Here is a 24,872-nt window from a genome sequence, read left to right on the forward strand (position 1 = left end):
CAAAGCACAAATGTTCCAACATTCCAGAGCCAGAGCTGTGCCATGTGCTAAGGTGTACTTCCATCACAGGCTCAGCTCTGGCTCTGGAATTTTAGAATCCTCCCACCTCCATCCACTCCTGAAAAACCCCATCTGACACATGGCTTTGTCCCTGTCCCTGTCCCTTGTGCCAGGCTGGCAGTTTGGTGGAAGCGGCTGATTGCTGCCTCTCCCACGTGTGTGCCTGCATCCCCTTCTGCCCAAATCTCCCATCCTTTGCCCCAGGGAGCTCTGCTTTCCTGCAGTGAGGCCATCCCAGACAGCTGATGCTCTGCAGAGGCCTGGCAAGCGGCACAGTCACGTCTCCAGGCCTGGAAAACAACACCAAAGATTGAGCAAAGCTGCCCTGCAGGGCTCACCTCCCGACTGCACGTCCCACCCCACCTTGCCTGTTCCACCACTTTGGGGAAATTACCTGTGCTTGTGCTCTCTGCTGCTTCCCAGAGCGGGCTCCAGCTCCAAATTCCCAGAGAATATCCCTTTCATCCCTGGTTTTCCAACCTCTTTGCCACGTTGCCAGCAATTCTCAGCAGCACCGACCCCATCTACCAAAGAAATTGTTTAAAAGCACATTATTAAGCCATCATTTAAATTAACAATAATAAAAAAGCTGCACTTTGTGCTTATTTTTGATTAAATCTGAGTGTATCCCACTGAGTAATGTGCAGAAGGAATCAGTCATTTGGAGAGGCAAAAGGTATTCAACTCTATCAGTCTGCAATTCCAGCCAATTTTGAGAAACTATAGATCATGTACCAGAGCCACACCAAAGAGGTACAGGATTAGAACATCCCAATTTTTCCCTCTCAAAACTAAAAAGGTGATAGTTAAGGAACTTGGCACCTCCAGGCATTACAGTGTGTTTCTTGGACTGCAGAGATGACTGGGGTTTTGAGCTAAAACTCCTGATAAATGGCTGCTCTTAATACCATGCCTGGCTTAGAGCTGAGCTCATCTGGAATGTTTCTCCTGGTCTTTTCCCACACTTCTAAAATGCCAAAGTAGAGGTTCTAAATTATTTTTCTTTCTAGTGAGCTCTTTGGTTATCAGCATTGGCCAGGAGTGTAAACATCTCTAATTTTATAGATGGATTCTGCAACATTCTCCTGTTTTCCCTGGTTTTACACTCTGTGTACACCTGATGGGGATTTGTTGCAATAAGGCTGCAAAAGCCACTTGGGATGTACATGGAAAAATCAAGCACCGAGACTGCTTTCATCTGCATGAAATTGCCTCAGAATTATCATTAAATAGCTCATTTATGCTTTCACATAAACCACAGAGAACCAGATCTCTTGAGGTGGACAAGGAGCTGTCCCTGAGCCATGAGTGTTCCCTAAGGGACAAGAAGGTCAGTGGTGCATCAGGAAGAGAACTCCCAGCAGGTCAGGGTAGGATCCTGCCCCCTGCCCAGCCCTGGGAGGCACCTCTGGAGTGCTGTGTCCACTTCTGAGCTCCTCAGGACAAGAAGCTCCTGGAGGGGTCCAGCAGAGGCTGCAGAGGTGATGGAGGGATTGGAGCATCTCTGGGGAGGAAAGGAGGAGCTCAAGAGTAGCCACAGCAGAGAGGGGACCTCTGTAACGTGTATAAATATCCAAAGGGCGGATATTTATATGTCTGGATATCCCAGAGCATGGAGCAGGCTCTGCTCCTCCATGGGGCCCAGCAGTGGGACATGAGGAGCAGGCAGGTGCTGATGCCCAGGAGTTCCACCTGAGCAGGAGGCAGAAATCCTTCCCTGGGCAGTGACTGAGCAGTGAACAGAGCATCCAGGGAGGCTGTGGAGCCTCCCTCACTGGGCATATTCTGTGACAGTGGTCACAGGGGTTCTTGGATGAGGGAAGAGACGAGAATGTTGACTCCATGTTTCAGAAGGCTAGATTTATTATTTTATGATACATATATTACATTGTAACTATACTAAAGAATAGAAGGAAAGGTTTCATCTCAGAAGGCTAGCTAAGAATAGAAAGGAAAATAATGATAACAAAGGAGCTCTCTCAGAATCTGTCTGAGATAGCTCGGCCTTGATTGGCCATTAACTATAAACATCTAAGATGGCCCAATCAAAAATTCACCTGTTGCATTCCACAGCAGCCGATAACCATTGTTTACATTTTGTTTCTGAGGCCTCTCAGCTTCTCAGAAGGAAAAAATCCTAAGAAAGGATTTTCACAAAAAGATGTGTACGACAATATTCCAGAGCCATCCAGACACAATCCTCTGCCCTGTGCTCTGGGATGACCCTGCTGGAGCAGGGAGGCTGGACCAGACCTTCACTGTGGCCCCTTTTGGTATTCTGGGCAGTGAAAGAGAAAGCAGTGTCTGGTCATTCCTAAAAACCATTTTCAGCTTCTCCTTTCCCACTGACATTTTCCTGCTGCATCACAAGTGCTTCTCAAGGCAGTTCAGTCTTAGGTGCAAATAGTGATTCAAATTTTAAATGAAATTCCAGCCACTCTCCCAAGCAGTGATGCAGTGCCTGATGAACCTGGTCACACTCTGTCCTTTGGAAACTCCTGAGGTTAAACTCCTGTGTGAGTGGGACAGCCATGGCACAGTGGTTGGCATCATTTTAATCCTGAGAGGCAAAAAATGAGTTCTGCCAGCCTGGGCTGGATTTCTGCACTGATACCACAGCTATAAGGCAGAGATAGAAATACTGAAATGTATTGAAATACTGAAATTTGTCTGATGCCACCTCAGATCCATCCATTTTCATCACCTTGCAAAAATTACATCAATGAAAATCACATCATTTACCCACAAGCAGGGTCGTCTAATCATCATATCACTCCTACATGTCCTCCTTGTTGGAATGTTAGATATCTAGTGTTGGAAAAAAGGATGAAAGCACAGAGCTTCTGTGCTCCTCCCAGGCTCCCATTCCCAGTTTTCCAGGCAGATATAAAGGGTGTCCCTTTGCACAGCACACACAGGGAGGCTGGCACACCCCGGGAGCACTGCGTTATCCTCAGTTTTAAGTGATGGGCCATGGCAAAGCAGGGTGAAGCAGCCAGGTTAGAGCCTTCTTCCCCTCCTGTAGAGATGCATTTTGGTCCACCTTGACTTCTGAGAAGCAAAAACATTTGCTCAGATTTCTCATAAACAAATCCCATAAAACAAAATGCTCTCTTATACTCCATTTCACTCCAAATCCCAAAGAAACTTGTGATGTTGGAGGGCAAGTTATTTCTTTTGGCTGGCCTTGCTAGAAAAAAATGGCATGCTTTATTTTCCTCTTTACAGGATTCATATTGTGTTAATAAAGTACTCTTGATTCCCTCTGGCTGACTCTGCAGGAAAACTATTCTTACAAAGCTTCTAGTCTGGGTTAAAGTAATCTTGCTTAAAACTGCCCATAATTGTTTCAGTCTCTCAAGTTGAATGCTGAGCACTGGAAATTCTGCCAAATTTGAGCCAGGACTGGGTGTTCTGTGCTGGCAGGATAAGCTGACCAAAGGTAAGGAATTCAGTAAATGCAGTGGGAGTTGACCTGGTGTTTCTTTGAGCCAGCTTCTGTATTTCTGACCTTGCTCTGAAGAGACTGGAAAGACACAAGAAAATCAAACCAGATGAGAGTTTAATGGGAGCTATTCCATCAGCGAGGCCCCAGCCCTGGAGCAGCCCCTGGGGGCTGCTCTCCTGCTCAGCAAGGGCTGCTCACCCTGTTCCCCTGTTCACCAAGGGCTGCTCTCCTGTTCACCAAGGGCTGCTCTCCTGCTCAGCAAGGGCTGCTCACCCCATTCTCCTGTTCACCAAGGACTACTCTCCTGCTCAGCAAGGGCTGCTCACCCTGTTCCCCTGTTCACCAAGGGCTGCTCTCCTGCTCAGCAAGGGCTGCTCACCCCATTCTCCTGTTCACCAAGGACTACTCTCCTGCTCAGCAAGGGCTGCTCACCCTGTTCAGCAAGGGCTGCTCACCCTGCTTTCCTGCTCAGCAAGGGCTGATCTCATGTTCAGCAAGGGCTGCTCTCCTGCTCAGCAAGGGCTGCTCTCCTGCTCAGCAAGGGCTGCTCACCCTGCTCTCCTGCTCAGCAAGGGCTGCTCTCATGTTCAGCAGGGACTGCTCACCCTGCTCAGCAAAGGCTGCTCACCCTGCTCAGCAAGGGCTGCTCTCCTGCTCAGCAAGGGCTGCTCCTCCTGTTCAGCAAGGGCTGCTCACCCCACTCTTGCTCAGCAAGGGCTGCTCACCCTGCTCTTGCTCAGCAAGAACTCCTCACCCTGCTCACCCTGCTCTCCCACAAAGGCTGGAGACAGCCACCAGGAAGCTGACCTTGGAAAGGAGCCTGGGGACAGCCAGCCTGGGAAAGAGGGGGAGCAGCCCTTCATCCTTGGAGGAATGCGCCCTGGTAAACACAGGGTGATCAACAACTCCAAAAGAGTTTCCTTCTCCAAAGGAAACACACTTGAGGAACTTCAGAGCTAGAAAACCAGGCATGGGGTAGTGCTGGATGTCAGTTTTCCCTGCAGGGGCAGGCGTGGGACATGCAGGTGTCCTCAGATCCATCAGGAGATGCTTTCAATGTTATTCCACACCTTGCAGCTCTGCCCAAAGCTGTTCTGCACTGCAGCAGTCAAGCCAAAAACCCGAAATAACCTTCCAGGGATCTGCTTTCCAGCCCCTTTAATCTTCCCATTTCCATGCTTGGTGGGTACATTGAGTATTCTCTAGGTTAGTCTGAACCTTCAGCACAGCTTGGTTGGTATCAGCTCTTGCCAAGCAGTTCAGTTCTATCAGCCAGGGTGTGATTTCTCCCAATCCTCAGTTCATTCAAATGGGAGATCTGAGAAAACTTTGGGCAACAATTTTTGAGTGTGTGGAGGATCATGCAAAATCAGAGCACCAGAATGTTCCATCAGTGTCAATATTACACAGTTTTTCTTCAGATTGTAGCAGGTTTTCTTTTAACTTAAGCTAACATTGGAAGAATAAGTGGCTTTGGTTTTCCTTGGCATTATTCATGCCCAAGCTGCCTTTTATTCCCATTCAAAAACCTAGGAGCCATTTGCAGTGCTATCATCCATGTCTCCAATTATCTCAAGGAGAAAAACCTAATCCCATTTTAAACTAGCAATGATTTGTCAGAATTTTGAAGATAAAAAAAAAAATTAAAAATCCTTTTCCCTTGGGGTTTTACAGCAGGAATCAGGTTAACCAGGAGTCCTGGCAGAGAAATGCCCCAGCCCATCTGAAGGGGAACAGAGATTCCCATTTTTCCATTACATCAATTACTTATTGCTATCCCAAAAACACCAGAAGGATCCTTGGAAAGGTAATAACTTCATGACAAAGCAGAACAGACTCTTTTGCTGTAAGAACTCAAGCAGCTTATGAACAACTGCACTGGGTCAGCCAAAGGTCTACCTTTCCTGGCCAGTAACACCACGTGTAATAAAACTATCAGGGAGAATTACCACATTCCTCATTTAGCTCTGTCCCCTCCAACAACTGTTCCCAACTATTACTTGGCTTTGAAGTTCCCTTCTCCCATTTCAGATCTAAGGCAGGCACTGGGGACTCAAAAGACCATTCTAATTATGATAGTTACTATAATAAAGGATATCACCTTTCCCCACAAACCTTGCCTCCTGATTCCTCCATGGGAATGCTTTCCCTTGCACATTGTTGGCCTCACTACACTTGATCTTCAATTTTCAAAGCTGAATATTTATGCAGAACAATAAAGTTTCTGATCCTCCAATTACCCTGCACTGAAATGCTTCCATGCATAACAAGCACACGTACAAGCAAACACTGGGAGGATCAGGACCTGAGATAAAACATCAGTTGTAATGTTGTCTGTGTCCAAACTCATTAAAGATGATAAGAAGCCCGTGGAAATCAATCTCACTTTAGAAGTAATTCTGTATTTGCCATGGTTATTTTTTCTGGAAGTGATTTTCAAAGAGCTAAAGAGAGCACAAATACAAAAGGGGAAAAAAAAGCATCGCAGCAAAGACACCTAAAATAAACCAGCACTGCTATTTAAGCACTCTGAGAGAATCCATATCAGGTGGGATTACAGAAACAGGCAAGAACTACATAACTGAGGAGGGTTTTATTTTTTTAAGAGCTCCCCCCTCTTAGTTTGTGTCCCTTTTCTGCACAGAACACCCCTGTGTCCCTCCACTCGGAGCCTTCACCATCATTCATGCCTCCTCTTCTGCGCACAGCCCGCATATTTTCTTCCCTTGAGAAGAGTTAAACGCTCTTGTTCCTCCAAAGAACAATTTATTTTTCCTGACAAGGCCTTTTATGCAATTAGCTGGAGAAGCCATAGCCAAAAAGAAAGAATAACACATGTAAAACCACGCTAGAGAACAGAGTAGGTAGGAACTTGTTGAGTCTATTACCAGACAAAATGTTTAAATCAATGGTGTGCTCTCATAAATCAAAAGCCATATTTAGTCCTAACTACAACCATCCCTGAGCAATGTGGAATAGAGAGAAAACACTTTAGAAAAATTTGAAGCTCCTAAATGAGGAAGGGAGGAAGCAGCAGATGAGAGAAGCACAGTGCAGGGTCATCTCCCAGACAAAGAATTTATTGTACAGGTGAGGATGGAGGTGCCACAGCACTGAGGGCTGAGCAGAGCCTGCCAATCACCCCGACTCGTCCCAGCCTGGTGGTGATTTGGAGACATTACAGAACCATTTGAACCTAGTTAAAACTTGGACATTTATGTGGGGTTTGTGCTGTACAAATATTGAGCCCAGAAGAGCCAGAACTCTTTGCTACAGATCACAGACAAAAGGATTTGCACTGCAGACCATAAAAGATCATTCTTTTTCAATTACACTTGACAGGTCTGAGTTATTGTAAGAGGAATAGGTTTGGAGCAGTAACAGTGAACCAGAGAACATAATGTAATTTGAGAAACAGCACAAAAACCTCATCACATCCTTTTCCTTTTCAGCTGGGAGTGCAAGATCATATCTTTTCACCCCTCCATCCTTGTTCATCCCTTTACTCTGCCACTTGAGCTGCTTTGATTCAGATTTAGGGCCCCCATTAATCCCAATTAGATGGCTTTTCTGTAAAGCTGCTTTCCAACCCCTGCTCTGCTTCCGTTGACAGGATTTCACTGCTTTCCAGAAAAGTGATGGATTTCTCACATACCACAATTTCTAAAGGTCCCTTCTTCAACAGCATCTTCCTCAGCACAGAAACCTTGAGCAGTTGTGTTAAAGCAGTGGCTCTGACCCAAAGAAGGATCTTCTTGCCTGCTGTGAGCTCCAGCACTCCTCATTTTTATTTGCAGCAGTGCAAGCAGAGGCTGCTGCCCGGTGTCTGGGAGCAGAAAACGAGGAGCAGGTCACCCCCAGGAGCCATCCTCAGCTCCTGAGCCATCCTGCAGGCTTTGGGCTCCTGAGGGCCTCCCCAGGCTGCTGCTGGGGTTTGTCTCACAAGGAGGAGGTTTCCTCCTAGCCCTGTCCTTCCATCTCCCCTTCTTTACTCTGTTCAGCCACCGAGTCCTGTCCCACCATGGGATTTTATAAACTTCATTTGTTCCTTCAGGCAATTGTTTTTTACTGGAACTGCGTCCTCCCTAAGAAATCCAGGACAATTTGCTTCTGCTTTTGCTTGCAGTGCTTAGCACGTTGTCAGCACTCCCACTGAAGCAATCACACTGAAAATAAGAGTTGCTTCTTCCAGTTCTGGCATTTACACATTTTTATGAGATGCTGGAAAAGTACAGTTGGATATTTTTCCCCCTTGCAAATGCTGAGACAGTAATAAGTAACAGATTCACAGAGTTCTGACTCGGATCTAGGTGTCTCTGACATGTACCATGGCTTTCAAATATATTACACACTCTAATGCTCCTGTTATCAAGAGCTTAAGCTTTTTACATCCTCCTCTCCCCATCAGCAGTGGAACCAGGGAGGATTCTCATCACAAAGCTCCCCTGCACACTTCCCACAAAACAAAGCAGCCTGCTGGGGCTCCAGTTGGGAGCAACTTCTTGCATCATCTGGGATCATTTTCTTACCCTATTATTACCTCTAATCACCAATACTTCAGTGTTTCTAGGAAGTTTCAAAAGGGGAAGGCAGTTAAAAATTATTTGAACAAATAATATTGTGAAGCAAGCTCAGAATCCTTCCACAGTGTTTGGGAGCTCCTCCTAATTCAAGAGCTGTTCATGGGACACACCTGGTAGGACCCTCTTCAGCCCTAGATGAAGTGCAGCTTATCTGATGGCACAAAGATATAAGAATTTAAGATTATAGAGTGGTTTGGGTAAGAAGAGACTTTGAACACCATTTAGTCCCACCTTCCACTAAACCAGGTTGCTCCAAGCCCATCCAACCTGGCCTGGGACACTTCCAGAGTTGGGGGGCAGCCACAGCTTCTCTGGCTGCTCATTTTATCCTGGCGTTTCCAACTGCAAACCAAGGAATTTAGGTGCAGTTGAATCCAAATGAACATCCTAAGATAAATGCATGAGGCAACCCATTGCGATGGCTCTGAGTAGAACGCTGCCAGAAAGTAAAGGGGGAATGAAAATTGAGATTCATTATGTTTAAAGTGGACTTTTGACCAGGAAGATGAATGGCTGCATTTTTCTGGGCAGATTTACAGGCCAGATGAATCCCTGGTTTAACCTCTGAACTCAGTGGGTTTCATGAAGGGAGGAATTTGCCAATTGGGGGTCATGCATGTGAATTCCCAGGCATTACAAGATTGAAGTTGTGGTCATTTCAACCCAGAAGAGAAAGAGGAAAACCCACAAGAGGGTGGGTAGGGAAATAAAATTTAAGAGTGCTGCTTCCAGACCGTCAGACAGCAGTGGATACACTCAAGAAAAAAGCAGATGCCCTGGAAGAATTAGAACATCAAACTGTTTGGTACTGTCTGCTCTGAGGTCCCTGATGACCATGGAAAATCGCATCCTGCAGTGTCCTCAGCCAGAAAATCCCAGCTATCCCTGACTGCTCAGTAAATGCCTGACCCTCTTTCCATGGAAAGATGGACATTGTCTTCTCCTCACCTTGTTTTTTGACATAAGCTGAAGTTGCTACCAAAAAAAAGTGAGAGGAGCCACATCACCCCAAAGAACTGCACCCTCTCAGAGGAGGAGAATCACACAGAAAATAGAGATTATAAACTAGAAAACCCTTCCCAATTTCAGAATATGGTAGAATTTCTACAGCACTCAGATGTACTCAGCATACATCCCCAAAGGTAAATATCACAGAATGGTTTGGGTTGGAGGGAACCTTAAAAAGAATTTAATCCCATCCCCCCTCCATCTCTAAGAGCTGTAAATGATTTAAAAGTGAAAAAGGGAGTACAAATACCAAATGTAACATGAATAATTATTGGCAGCTGGCCCTGGTATCATGTTCAGTGGTCTCCCAGCTGATTCTTCACCCACAGTGCATTTGCCTTTCTTTCCTCCCAGCTGGCACTGAGGTAGCTACAACCTCAATTACAAATTTTGGGAAGTTTTTTACTGTTACCAGACTTGTAACAGCGTTTAAGGCTTCGCTTAATATAAAACTGAGCTATTTTCTGGCTGTCTGCAAAAAATGGAACACAAGCTAACATTAAATAATAGATCAGGCAGGGTTTTGAGGCCAAAATCCCATTCTTAATGGATTTTTAAAAAACACACTGACAAGCACAGCCCTTTGTTGATGCAGGCTGGTTTCTGGGAATGCAGTGACCAAGGATTTGCATCTGTTTGCATGTAGAACTTGTAACTGTGGAACAAGCCAGGGCTCCCAAGCACAGATGAATGTTTGTTGATTCTGCCCTAATTGGTGTTGCATTAATAGCAGCAAGAGATTCCAGCCCTACACGTGGTGCTACAGAAACAGAACAGATGCTCTGTTCCAATGATCTCAGCTTAAAACTGAGCCTGCAGCTTAACACCAGCCTAGCAAAGTCCCTTAAGGTACCAGTTGTTTAAAAAAAAAAAAAGAAAACATTTTTAGGAATAGTGTTGACCTTTCTGAGCTCTTTTCTTCTCCAGGGAAATTTAATTTCATTTAGAGGAAATATAACCATGCTGTTTGAAAGTATCACAAGGGGTTTTCTGCACTGTCAGAATTTTCTTTGGAACAGAAAAATCTTCCTGATATTACCAAACAAACAGAAAATCTTACAAATATATTCCACCAAGCAACAAAAGGGAAAGAAGTTAAAGGGTTTTATCAGTATAAACGGCCTTGGGGCTGAAGTTATTTTTTGTATCTTTTAATCCCTTTCTGAAAGGTCTGGGAGCTCCCTGTGTTACCCATGAAACCTTCCCACAGTCACAACTGCCCCTTCCCAGCTTCCATCACCACCAAGTCCACTGGAAATTTAGGAGTGGTAATCCTGACATTTAGAGATTAAATCCTGATTTAAGCAAAATAACTCTTGAAAAAAAAAGCCAAAATGGATGTTGAAAGCAGAGAGCTGGGCTATGAACATGAAATAGTGTAAAATAACATAACAACCATTCCCAGAATTATTTGGGTTGGAAGAGACCTTAAAGCTCATCCCATTCCCACCCTGCCATGGGCAGGGACACCTTCCTGTGTCCCAGGGTGCTCCCAGCCCTGTCCAACCCAGCTCTGGGCACTGCCAGGCACAAACACTTTCATCTCCATCTCTCAGCTAGGCAGGAATCTGCAGTTTTAGGAATTTCCCTGAGAATTTGCAGTTTTTGTTGGGCCATGGGATAAGAGACACGGATTGGTCTTAATGAATTTACAGGGCAGAAACCACTGCCATAAGAAGCTTCCCTGCTATCTAACATCTTTATCAACCAGGTGAAAAATGATGAACTCTAATTCCTCTTCCACTTTTGTTTCTCCCACAGGCATGTCACAGGCAGGTTTCCTGACTATCCCCTTGAGAAGGCAGGTGGTTCCAAGGCTATTATTGTTGAAAAACATCCAGAGGAGGTACTGTCCCTCTTTTAATGAAAAAAATCTCATGGGGTTGCAGAAGGATTTGCTACAAAACATGTCTGTTTATTTAAGTAGCAATTTTCCCTAACAGTGGCTCCTGTTCCCCAAGACCCTTATGGTTAAAAGCTTTTTGTTGCAAATGAAAGAATGAAGTTTTTTCCCAGGGTGTTTTCATCAGGTGCTAAAATCTGTTCCCGTTTGGGCTGTGCAGCCACTTAATCACCACTGAAGGTGCTCAGGTGATGGGAAAGAAGTAGAGAACAAGAGCAGAGGAGAGTTTCCAGTGCAGGCAGGGCTAAGCCTTGATTTACTGCCAAGGCTCATTAAGCAAATTGAGCATCCCAGCAAAGGAAGTATCTCAGTTTATCTTGTGTGTTGTAGGTTGTTTTTCCTGGTAAATCCCTCTCCTGATTTCTCTGGCTAATGGAAGTGGCTGATAATCTCTTCCTCTGATCACTGGGTGTCACACAGGGAAAGTGATTAAGCCCAGCTGAAGGCAGTGCTGAGCGCTTGGAGCCTTTCCCACCCATCCCGAGGAGCCAAGGGGGTCATGGCTCTGGTGGGGGAGAGCAGGAAGCAGGACTTGGCCCCTGAGTCAACCACTGTGCTGGGCTAGCAAAACTAAGAGGTCAAACCCCAAATTCTGTGGTCCTGAAAGCCCCATCCTTGAGATTGTTGTGTGATTTTTCTGCAACTGGTGCATGGTAAAAGAGGATTTTTGTAGAATCACAGAATGGTTTGGGTTGGAAGGGATGTAAAAATCCTCTCATTGCAGCCACCCTGACACTTTCCAATAGCCCCGGTTGCTCAGAGCCCCATCCAGGCTGGCCTTCAATGCTTCCAGGATGGAGAATTTTGGATCCAGTCCTCCCTGGGATCCCTGGGGCACACAGCAGTCTCTGTGTGGTTTGGGGGTGTAAGGACAGCACAGAGCACAGCACTAACCATCAGCCAGCTTTGCTAAAAACACAGCAAAACTGCTGCAAACAGCTCCCTGTGCCCCACTAAAACTGGGTTTGGGGCTTGCTCCTGCTTTAACCAAGTTCAGGGGATAAACCCTGCTGGGCTCTGCTCTGCTGAGTTTGTGAGGTTCCCAGGATGAGGTGAGAGATGAGAATCTGACTCCATGTTCTCAGAAGGCTGATATATATTATATTATATTATATTATATTATATTATATTATATTATATTATATTATATTATATTATATTATATTATATTATATTATATTATATTATATTATATTATATTATATTAATGCTATACTAAAACTGTACTAAAGAAAGAGAAAGGACACTGACAGAAAGCTTAACAAGAATGAATAATAAAAACTCATGTCTGATGCCTCAGTCTGACGCAGCTGGCTGTGATTGGTCATTAATTAATAACAATTCACATGGAACCAATCAAACATTCACCTGTTGGATAAACAATCTCCAGATCACATTCCAAAGCAGCAGACACAGGAGCAGCAATCAGATAATTCTTGTTTTCATTCCTCTCTGAGGCTTCTCAGCTTCCCAGGAGAGGAAATCCTGGTGAAGGGATTTTTCAGAAAATGTGACAGTGACATTTCTGTTCAGGCAGGCAGAGGGAAGGAGACCCTCAGTGAAGTTTTCAGCCTCCAAAGCAGAAACTCCTGCCAGAGTCCAGAAGGTTTCGTTGGGAGCCACCCAGCAAGTGGGGCTGAGTGCTGGGGAAGGGTTTGGGGGATGTGGTGCCAAACAGCTGCCAGCATCAAGGATTAACACAGCTGGGGAGGAAAACACAGCAAGGAATTATGCTGAGCAATACAGGATATGGAAGTAGATTCTGGATAAATGGGTTTAACCTCCCTGTCATGCTCCCTGCTTTCAATTCCCACCTTCAGCTGTTTTGTTGCCTTTCCTGAGCATCTGCTTTTTCTTTGCATGAAAAAATGGAAGCCAAAAGTCTGGAGAGGTTGTTTTACTCCTCATTTTCCCTGCACTCTGGAAAAAAAAAAAAACCTTCCTCTATTTTCCTAACAAATTTTCACTATCAATTATCTGATTTTCACCAATTTTGGGGCCTGTTTTTTTCTCCCTTTTTAGCCAGCAGAATGTGTGTCACAGCCTCAAGAGATCTCCCCAGTGCAGCTGGCCAGAGAAAGTTCAGTGCAATCATGATTTTACCTGAATGCCAGACAAGTAAAACATTTTTTCTTCCACTGAGTCAGCTGCATATTTAAAAAATCCCTGAGGCCACTGGGTTTGTTCCACACACTGGTCTGCTGGGCAACGTAGGGAAGGAAATCCTGGCCCCATGGAAGCTGATGGGAGTTTTGTCCTTGACTCCAGGGGGGACAGGAGTTCACCTCGTGTCTGTCTGAGCTCCTCTATGAGCAGGGGTGGGTTACTCCCAAGTCAAACTCCATGAAAAATCAAGACTGAGCTGTATTTAAAAAGGGAGCGTTTTATAAGGCTTCAGTAAAGACACTTTGGGGAAAATAAAATACAAATTAATCACTTCACGAACCATTGCTGCATTATTATACATTCTATATTTCTTGATCCTTTGACAACCCTGACCTTACTTGACTTTGTGATGTAGCTGGCCTTCTGCACAAACTGCTTCCATGACATTTTACAAATACCTTCCCAAAGACATCCCAATGCACAGCACTTGGTGCTTTAGTCAGAAAAAGAAGTGCTGTCCCTCGAAAAGAAGATTTTTCTCTACTTTACTTGCTCTTCAAGAGAAATTTAACATTCCAGGACATTGGTGTAATCTCCCTGCATCTGTTCCAGATTTCTGTCCCTAATGGTTTTTTATGTTTTGCTCCACAGATAATCATCAGTTGTGACAATTTTTAGCTTTGCCCTTATCCTGCTGCCAACCAAATTAGGGTCTTTCCCTGTAGCTCATTAAGTCTCATCACCATGAAAATAAGCCAAGAGAGTTGCCATTTCACAGGCACTTCCCCCTCTCCCAGCTCCTCATTTTCAATATTAAATGACATTAAAAAACAAAAAGAAAGATGTCAGAGAAAGACTAAAAGCCTTTAAATATTCTGAATATTTCTAGTTAACCATGCAGGAGGGAAGCTCTACTTGGCCTCTGTTAAATTACACTCACCTACAGACATCAACCTACCTACCCCAAAAAATCCCCACCAAAAGTCTTCCATAAAGAAGAAACATTTCCTAGATTCCAGCAAAACTTCTTTCAGTAGAGTTAATATTCCAAGAGAGGAATTTTCCCTCCAAGGAACACTGGGCTGTGTCCCTGTGCAGTGTTAGAGCCAGGCTCTGAGGCTGCTCTCACCTGCACAGCAGGAGATCCGGCATTCCCAAACTCACTCCAGCCCTGCTTTTCTTTTGTGCCCACAACTCTGAAAGGCAAGAAGTTCAAGTAAGGTTTTCTTTCAAGGAATAAGGGACGGTTTTATTCCTGAGGAAGAACTTTTACCTGAGCCAACACCAAAACTTCCTGAGTCTGAGGACAGCAGAACAAGTGAGTCCTGCTGGCAGCTGAAGTTTTCTTATTCTCGGCTCATATAAACCAGCATTAGACATTTTCATTCACAGGCTACACTCTGGTTTAGTGCCCAGTTCTTCCCCTGCCTCCAAAAAAAAAGGAGATTTGCACTGCAAGACTCTAGAAACTGATATAGGAATACAAAAGTCAATTCAACTTTCATGGAGCATCAGTTTTAAAGGAAAATGTCTTTTCAGCCACTGAAGAAAATGTTACTGGAGAAGAATCATCACTGGTACAACAGGAGTTCTAAGAAGGACTGGGAAAAAATACAAAGAGGCAAAAATTCATCTGCTCCTATTGAAACACAGTCTCTTCCTCAGTATTAAGTTTGCTAACCACTTTCTGCATCATTTGAAAACTAGACAATCTAGCAAAGAAAAGGGGAGTCTGAAACAACTTAAGAAAATATCTACTTCTCTTTCCACCATGAAGTTTTCTCCAGAGCAAAAAAAAAAACCCTACACTAAAATGTGGGTGACATGCCTACTAATCTCAAACTAACCTTTGCTTGCCATTCCCTTTCTTCCCTCCCATTTTGTCAGATTGTTCAGGCATCCTCTTGCTGTGGTATTTTCTGGGTCTCCAGGATGAAGGAGGAATTGAGAATCAGACTCCATGTTCTCAGAAGGCTGATTTATTATTATATTATATTATATTATATTATATTATATTATATTATATTATATTATATTATATTATATTATATTATATTATATTATATTATATTATATTATATTATATTATGCTATACTAAACTATACTAAAGAAAGGATACAGACAAGGTTTAACAAGAATGAATAAGAAAAACTTGTGACTGACTCAGAGTCTGACACAGCTGGACCATATTGGTCATTAAGTAAAAACAATTCACATGGAACCAATCAAACATTCACCTGTTGGATAAACAATCTCCAGACCACATTCCAAAGCAGCAAGCACAGGAGAAGCCACCAGATAATTATTGTTTTCATTTTCTCTGAGGCTTCTCAGCTTCCCAGGAGAAGAAATCCTGGTGAAGGGATTTTTCAGACAATATGACAGTGACACCTTGCAGCTGGAGGGGAAGTGGTTCTGGATAAAAGAGCAGAAGCCACTCAAGGTTGGACACAGCTTGCCCCAGCTCTGCAATGCTGGAGCTGCTTGGAGCAGAGCTGGAGGAGCTGCAGCAAGGCCAGGCAGAGGCACAAGGACACCTGAGCTGCCCAGTGCCATCTCAGCAGGTTCATGAGAACACAAACTCTGGCTCACCCCTTCCAGCATCACTGCTCTGTGCAGAAACATGAAAGCAGAGTGTGGATGCACTGAAATACTGCTGCAGAATGGCCCTGCTGCAAAGTGGGACCTTTTGTCAATCCCATGTGTTTGTGCAGGTATCCAGAGGTGCTGGGCATGGTTCTGCTTCCCCTCTGCAGGCAGAGCAGAGGTGACAGGGCTGGGTTCTGGCTGTGTAGGAGCACTGCAGTAAAGGATACACTCAGAGTAGCTGTGTTGGTTTTGGATCCAACAGGCCTGCTGGGACACTAGAAACCTATTCTGAACTCCAGTCAATCTGTTAATCTATCCCAGGGAATGAAATGCTTCGCTGCTTATCAGCACAAGATGTGACTGAGCAGTGCTCAGGGCTTGAATTACCATATTTAATTAAATGTAAGGTACTGAAATGCTCGGGGAGAGCCACTAATGGAACTGCCACTAATGGCTGCAAAGCACAGCCCTTGTCATTGTCCCCCTCCAGCATCCAGTGCTCAGTACATTAAAAGGTATACTTGAGAAAACAAATATTTTCACTGTTACAGGAAAAACATCCTACAGATGGAAATGTTTTATTTTGTACTCTTTCACAGTACTGCCAGTATTAGTGGTCCATTAGTAAACTTCAATGGGTGTTCTGATTTAGACTCGTTAGTAAATTATCTTAGAATTCCTCTCAGGGACAAGAAAGCTGCCTAGAAACAACAGAATGGTGGAAGCAGCAAATTTTTCCCTGCCTTTTTCAGATAATAAAGTATAATTGGCCAGGAACTAAAAATATGGGAATTGATGGAGCTGTACCCAGCTATCAGCTGCTTCTTGCTGGCAGGGATAAAGATGCTGAGCTATCCCTGTGTATCTGTCAGGGTTTGTCACAATATCTCCATCCAATCTCCTTCAGCCACTAGAACAATTTCAGTCTTTAGCCATATATTGACATTAGACACACCTCAGGGCAGCCTCTCAAAATCCATCCCTGTAAAAATCAATCTGCCTTACAAACACCGGGACAAATTCATCATCTGGGTCTGAGATAATTCATTATGAATTCATCATCTGGGTCTGTGTCCAGAGGGAACTTTGAGTTGTGTATCATTAGAATATTCTGCTTCTAGACAGCTTCAGGAGCTGGTCTTACTCCATAAGAGCCCCCATGATTTGGGACAGAGAAATCAGCCTTTCCCTAATGATAAATTGGGATATTCAGCACCTGTCCTGGAGTTGGGCAGCACAAAAAGGCTTCTCTGGGATGGTCTGGAATTCAGAGAGTGCAGCCTGTTGGATATTGTGTTTTCCCAATCCCATTCCTCCCTGCCTCTTTCAGATCATTGAGGAGCTGGCTGCCAAAAAGGCACAGGCAGAGGCACAGAAAAATGAAAAGGATAAGAAGAAAAAAGAAGCCAAGGAACCTGCCTCAGAGAAAAAGCCAGAAGTTGAAAAGCCGGTAAGGAATGAAAGCAGGTTGTGAAGCCTCAGGTGTGGGCAGGGACTGGAAAGTGACATTAAAGTGGTCACCAGAGCTCCAGGCTCAGGTTCAGGACACCAAGAACTGGCTGAGCTTGGTCTCTCTCAGCCTTCCCATGACCTCAGGGATTCTGGGGAACTTTTTACCTCTCATATTTTAGGAATGGCCACAACTGAGCTCAGTGAGAAGAGCTGAGGACGTGCAGACTGTCAGGGACATCAGTGAGAGCAAAAATCCACTTTGGGGCTTTGAGATCATTGCCAGGGCACAAAGTGGTAACCAAGCATTCCCTGGTCCTCTTTCCATAGAAAATCCAAGCTATCCCTGACTGCTCAGTAAATGCCTGACCCTCTTTCCATGGAAAGATGGGCATTGTGTTCTCCTCACCTCGTTTTTTGACATAAGCTGAAGTTGCTACCAAAAAAAGGTGAGAGGAGCCACATCACCCCAAAGAACTGCACCCTCTCAGAGGAGGAGAATCACACAGAAAATAGAGATTATAAACTAGAAAACCCTTCCCAATTTCAGAATATGGTAGAATTTCTACAGCACTCAGATGTACTCAGCATACATCCCGAAAGGTAAATATCACAGAATGGTTTGGGTTGGAGGGAACCTTAGAAAGAATTTAATGGTGCAGAGGAGTTCATCACTGCCACCCCTTGCAAAATTAGGAATTAAAAACCTCAGAGCTTGTGTGGATTTCAAACCAAGTTTTAAACCCCATCAGCCATGCATAAATAAAGCCATGCATTTTCCATGTCCTCAGGGTAGGAACTAGTTTTGTTTCAAATGTCAATAGACACCACTTAATGTACAATATACCCCCTGAAATGTTTGAGGTAAAGGGCTGCTTTCACAAAAGACACTTGCAGATTATTTCAGGAGCATCTTCACAGAGCAAACCACCTGTGGAACAGAGCAGTGACCAAAGGGCATCTTCAAAAGCAAGCTGTGCAACAAAAATGGTCAGCTTTTGCTGAAGCAGCGGCTTTTGTTTCTCATTTACCTCCACAGTATAAACAAAAGTTAAAAGAATATATATTTTTTTAATAAGGGTCATTAATCTCTCACTAAATATGTGGAGGAGAAGGGTGAGTTTTCTAGGGCAAAGCTTACTCTTCACTGCAAGTTTTACACAAATTAATTTGAAGGCCTAACCCTAGAACAAATATATTTCCAAAAAAATGCTTTTCTTGGACAACATCCATTAATCTGGCCAAAGCTCTCACAACATCTAGCCAGGAACCTAAATTACATGAATTTAGGAAGCATCAGTCAATTTAATTGGAAGGTAGATACCTGCATGTCAACTTGTAAATGAGCATCTTGAAAATACTATTTGGGGGTTTGGGGTGTTTTGGGTTTTTTTCTTTAAATAAAAATGTAAATGAAAATACAAAAATGTAAATGAAAATACACAGCAGACTGAAGGAAGAATTACATGAAAGTTTTTCAAGGTCTTTAAGCCTGATTGCTTAAGTTTGGTAACTAGGAAAGGTTGTGACTGCTCCTGTGCAAACCAAATTTTTAAGTTCTGGTCACACATGTCTTCAGTCAGTCCCTTGTTACTGTGACAAATTTGCTGGGTGACACTGTCTCAGCCCTGGTGAAACTCTTGAAACTGGATGGCACCTTACCCATCTGCTTAAAAACCTGACTTGCCCAGGATAAAATTGGATTCCTTCTTGGTTTTGCACATTTCTGAAGGTAAGAACCAACAACAGCAGAAATGTCTCGATCCCCCGGCAGCCTCTGCAAGGCTGTTTTGAATTGGGGTGAAATAACAGCGTGGAGCTCTGGGGTTTTATAACTTCATGTCATTTCCATCTCCTCAGCCATCACAACTCCTGTCAAGTAAAATTCTGAGCCATTATATCAGGTTCTCTATGGTTCATTGAGAAACAACAAAGGGAACATTCTCTCCAAGGTTATAGCACTGACAGGGGGAAAAAAAAAGAGTGTCTTAGACCAGTTGAGAAGTATTTGGAAAAGTTCTAACAGCAGGACTCTTATTAAAATAAGTGTAGGCTATAAGTCATAGGGATGCAGGCAGAAAAAAGCTCTGCTCCCAACTTCAGCTCTTAAAGAAAACAAAAGTTGGATCCCAGAAGGAAATTTAAGTATTTCTGAAAAGCCTGATAGCAATCTTTACAAAGAGTATTTGATATCAAAGGAACTTCACTTTTTCTTTTCTCTGCAAGGTGCTGATTTGATTTCCTTAAGGAAAAAAACAACCCATGCCTCCATCCCCCAAAAAATCCCTTTTTCCAAAAGCAGCAGCAGTCTGGACTGCCTCACCCAGCAACCTGCTGGAGCTTGTCCCACTGAATGGGAGCAAGGCTGTGCTGTGCATCCCTGAATTTCACCCAGAAATGTCAAATGGTGAGGCACATTCCCGTCCCTGGTGAAACCTCTGAGGGAAATCTCCAAAGGAAATGTGCACAGTGAAGCTAATTCAGTTTTCCCTGCTGTCCAGTGGAAATCACCTGGTGTGGAGCTAGCTTTGGAAAGCCTCAGAAATAGATTGAGGCTCTTATTTCCACATTTCTTAATTAATTCAGATTACATTGCCTAAATTCAAACTTATATTGCTGGTTCAAGGGGCCTTAACTCATGTAAAACAGAACAAGCATGGACTCAATCCACTGAAAATCAAAAACTATATGAACTGGCTTCAAAGGAAAAGTTCTTTTTATTATGTTGACTCTTAGGCTGTTAATTGAGGCAAGAGAAAACAGAGCAGCAACTGTCCCTAAGACACAAGAGAGTGGGTTTGATTAAAATCAATTAAATTGACACAATGATATCATTGACATCAGTGTCTAAAACCACTGAAGCAAATAACTAAAACAATTCATGGGCTTATTTATAACAATAAAATGTTGATGTGTCCTGTGGTATTGAGAGGCTAAAAATGACTAACCCATTTTTAGGCTGGTTTGGGGGGAATAGGTTTGTTGGGTTTTTTAATAGTTGACACATTTCCTCTCAGAACATTGTGGTTGAATCATTTTCTATAAAATACCATGGAAAAAATGGTAAAAGAAGGATTCTGCCCACTGCAATGATCCAAGGATGAACCACACCCTGTGAAACTGGGAATACATTGGAGTAACATTGAGCTCAAATCCTTGAACTTTTTGTTATCCTTTAAATAAAGTTCTAAAACAAAACAGTTCTTGATGTTCAGTCAAGAACCTCCCAAGTCTCTTTCAAATGCATCTATAGGGTAGAAGTGATAAATGTATTATTTTCCTGTCCTTCTGGGCCCATACTGGAATTACTGTAATGATACTTTAATTAAAAGCAGATATTTGATAACTCCCATAATGGGGCTGCAGCTGTACCTACAGGTAGCAGATATTTCCCTAATTACAGAGCTAATTTAGGGAGTGTTTAGTTTTAATCATCCCACGAGCTGCTGATATTTTATCTTGCTGATAACAAGTGGTTTGCAGGTTATTTAGCAAAATCCTGATCCTGTTTGGTATAAATCCACATACACCTGCTCCCAAACAGTGATCTAATCTCTCTTTATCAACTGCTACCTTACTCACATCTTGAGACTTATGACTGATACAAGGTGAAGAAACTTTGATAATTTTCTGGGAGGTTTTTCCCTCAGAAATACTGCTTCAATTAAATGAAACTGTTTCAGGAATGTGGCAAAGTAACAACAAAAATGGCATTTAAATGAAATTCCATTTCAATATTGCAAGTCGCCTACCTAAATTACATCTTCAAACAAGCTGGAGTTTAATTCTTGTTTAATTTGGTGACTTCAGCTGATAAAATGACTAGTGGAAAGTGTCCCTGCCTATGGCAGGGGGTGGAATGGGAACTTTCAGGCCTCTTCCAACCCATTCCATAATTGTGTGAAACAATGCTGTCAGCAATTCCTCTCTTCACTTTCCCCCCAATCTAGGTAGTGGATGAAGGCTGGAAAATGGCTCCAAGCAATTTCCTTTTGATGCTGGAGGAAGGAAGCTCTCAGTACCAAGGTCAGTAGCAAAAGATAACAATTCCAGCTGGAATGCTCTCCCAGATCAGCTTAATGGCAGTATCATTCCTATAAGGTCAAGTGGGCAGCTGCCCAAACTATGGAATGTTATAAAAATTAGGATGTTACATTAAAAATGGTGTTTAGGAAGGGAGGCTCTCAGGACCTCAATTCTTCCAAGGAATCTGTCAAAACCATTGAGCTAATCATGCAGGAAGGGACATTTCTGTGGGTGAAAGTGGACAAACTCGAAGCAAAGTGCTTCAAAAAGCAAAAAAAAAGGCATTTTAGGATTTTCTGAGAGCAACAAGGATGACATCAGAATAGCCAATAATTCAAAAGCAGCAGACTGTAGATGAATTTTTAGCATCAATGTTTTCATACTCCTGTAATTCTACCTGTCCTGTGTCCTCCAAGAGTGAGAACTCAGGGAAGAGTCCATGGATTCCTTCACAGCTGCTCATATTATTTTTTATTATATCTTTGAATAGAAGGAGCATTTTCCCAAGCAGAGGCATGAAACTCTGAATGTCCTTGCTTCATGCCAAGTGTGTGAAACTAAAACATAATTCAGACTGAGCTAGGGGTCTGCCTGGTTTTTCACCTGGAGAAAGCCCCAAAAAGCAGGGATTTTTTAATAAAAACCATGAAAGGGCATTTGGTTCTTTTCCAGATCTCTTCTATCCCCTCCTCTGCTTTTGATATTTCTGTTTATCTCTTCAGCACTTGTACTCAGTGCTCAGCCTGATCCACACATGAATTAGGAAGTCTTGCACTTGTCTAAAGTGGAAAATGAGGTTATTTTTATCTGAGGGTATTTCTGCAGATCCTGTTCTGATACAATGTGGAAAAATATCTTTTCTGCTCTCCACTCTTCAGAGCTAGTGCCTTGCTAAAATCCCTCATATGAAAAGTCTCCATTATTCCCTCCTGCTGACAAATTACTGGTGTCAAGTTTTCTGCCTGGTTTCAGCTGGCTGGAGAGAAAGAAGTGAACTTAAACTTACTAAATGTGCATCAGTAGTTTGGCCTGACCTCTGACTCGTAACAATTAGGATTTTCTTACACCTTATAAATCACAGAGCAGCTTTCTGGCTAAAAAAAAAAGGAGCTTTGCAACCCATCTGCTCTCAGCTAGCACGTCAGAACCCTGCTGAAGGCAGCAGGAGCTTTAAATAAGCATCAAATCCATCCAAACTCCTTTCCTGAGCTGGCCAAGCATGAAATGGCACCTGGAAGTCAAAGGCAGCCTTGGCAAGAGTGGGGCTTCCAGCCAGGCAGTGCCCAGGGCAGGGCAGGAGGGGTTTGCCTTGGAGGGAACATGCCTGGCTGTGAGCTCAGCTCAGCTGTGGCTACCAGAGTTGTCAGAACCCGGGACATCCCTCTGGCTGCCCTGCAGGATTCCAGACCCTGGCAGGGGGCTCAGAGACCTTGGCACAGAGTCACAAACACCTGTGCCTTTGATTTAGCCCATGGAAACAATGACCAACCTTGTGTGAGGAGTTACAAACCACAAGGGTTTGAGTAGAGTGATAGTGAATTTATCACAGGGTGAAAAAGTAGAATTTTGGGGATTTAGAATGGGAGTTCAAGAGGCAAGATGGAGGAATCTGGGCATGTCCTGTCCTTCTTCTCCTTCTTCTTGTCCTCCATCTTCTGCTGTGATGGTGACACTTTTCGATTGGTTTAGAGTAGAGGCAGACTGTCTAACATAGGTGATAGGTATTGGAATCTCTGCTGGTCAGAGTGACCCCAAGATGTGTCAGAAAGTCTCTTTTCCCAGCCTGGCTGTGGAAGGAGGAGTCAGGACTCTTCTGTTATCTTCTCAAGGTTGCTTATTTTTTCTTATCTATAAAATTCTTTCTCCTGGCCTGCTGAGGTCCATTCAGCAGGTCAGACTGACCACCCTCAGGGCAGTGTTATCTTTTTATAATAAAAACTATGTGTACATTATTTACCACAACTTACCAATACCTATCACCTATGTTAGACAGTGAGCTTCTACCTTAAAGCAATCCAAAAGTGCCAACATCACCCAGAAGATGGAGGCCAAGAAGAAGGAGGACAGGGCACGCCAAAATTCCTCCATCTTGGGACCCTGAGCCCTCATTCTAAAACCCCAAAAATCTATTTTTCACCCCATGAGAAACTATTATTCTACTGAATAATTGTAATTCCTCATATAAAGGTGGTAATTTGCTCCATGGGTCAAAATCAAAGGCACAGGTGTCCTGGGCTCTGTGCCAAGGTCTCTGAGCCCCCTGGCAGGGGCTGGAGCCATCCAGGACAGCCAGAGGGATGTCCTGGGTTCCAACAGATAGGTATTGGAAAATTATGGTAAATAAAATACACATGGTTCTTGGTATAAAAAGCTAACACCACCCCAAGGGTGGTCACTGTGCCACAATCTGACCTGTTGGACAGATCTCAGCAGGTCAGAGAAAGGAGTAGATAAGGAAAATTAAACAACCGTGAGAAGCAGAGCTGAGGAGCCTCAACTACTTCTTTGGTTGTGGGGCTGGGAAAAAAAAGAGACTTTGTAATACCTCAGGGGTCATTTCAACCACAGAAACCTGAGAGGAGTGAGGAATAAAAACACCACAGTGGGGACTTTGACAGCAGTGGAGACTCCCAAATTTCACAACTATTCTCTATGAGAAGCCAGGGGGTTAGAAGGGGATGGGGGATTTGTCACCAAGCTGTATCTGAACACCAGGACACCTGCTCTGAGCCCTGCACACACAGAACTTTGGGGGGTTATCCCCACGGTGTGAGTGCCTCTGTGGCTCCCATTCCCAAACACAGAACTTTGGGGGTTATCCCACAGTGTGAGTGCCTCTGTGATTCCCATTCCCAAACACAGAACTTTGGGGGGTTATCCCCACGGTGTGAGTGCCTCTGTGGCTCCCATTCCCAAACACAGAACTTTGGGGGGTTATCCCCACGGTGTGAGTGCCTCTGTGATTCCCATTCCCAAACACAGAACTTTGGGGGGTTATCCCCACGGTGTGAGTGCCTCTGTGGCTCCCATTTCCCAGTTACGCACCCCACACCTCCAGCCCATCCTGCTGGGGCTGCCAGCTGCTCCCCAGCTCTGAAGGCACATGAGAAGGAGCCCTTTTCTGCAGAGAGCACAAGCAGGAGCCCTCAGAGGGGAAAAGCTCTCTTGCAGGCTTCAAAGGATACCTGCAGCTCTGCCTTAGGCACAGGAGGAGTCTGTAGCTGTGCAGTTCAACTTCAGGTGCAGATATTTTTTCCTGGTGAACCAGGTCTATTTGACACCACACTTATTTTTAGTAATTAGCTGGTTTAGCCTTTTAGTAATTAGCTCGTTTGGGCTTTTCATTGCTGGGCACTCACACAATACTACCTGGGTGTTGTCCAAAATGATTTTATTTTTAATTTGACTATGGATCCTTTGAATCAAATTCTTTCATCAGAATCAAATCTACAAAAACATCCACCCAGAACACCACAGACTCTTGTATTTTTAATTTTTGGGCTGCTTTCCTCTCAGTAGCAGAATTATGCAGGAAAAAATAGGTCTGAGTTTGGACTTTCTACTGAGAACTTTTTTTCCCTAATCTTATACAGAAATAGGTCACTTGCTATCAGCATTGGCACAGAAGTTGAAATTTGTTAGTGCAGAAACCTTGAAGACATGATTGAAGCAACAGAGCCTGATTAAGAAATGTTTGTA

At 43.8% G+C, this 24,872-nt stretch overlaps 1 protein-coding gene across 1 annotated transcript in view; it reads left to right on the plus strand.

Annotated features, from left to right (window-relative positions):
- IQCA1 (IQ motif containing with AAA domain 1) overlaps positions 1 to 24,872 on the plus strand; it is a 103,268-nt gene that overhangs the window by 33,942 nt on the left and 44,454 nt on the right. The window contains exons 8-10 of the mRNA XM_058809287.1: positions 10,861 to 10,945; positions 17,029 to 17,148; positions 21,098 to 21,173. Coding sequence (XP_058665270.1) covers positions 10,861 to 10,945; positions 17,029 to 17,148; positions 21,098 to 21,173 — 281 coding nt within the window. The remainder of the gene's footprint in view (positions 1 to 10,860; positions 10,946 to 17,028; positions 17,149 to 21,097; positions 21,174 to 24,872) is intronic.

This window comes from Ammospiza caudacuta, chromosome 8, assembly GCF_027887145.1.
Source record: "Ammospiza caudacuta isolate bAmmCau1 chromosome 8, bAmmCau1.pri, whole genome shotgun sequence".
Classification (NCBI taxonomy): domain Eukaryota; kingdom Metazoa; phylum Chordata; class Aves; order Passeriformes; family Passerellidae; genus Ammospiza; species Ammospiza caudacuta.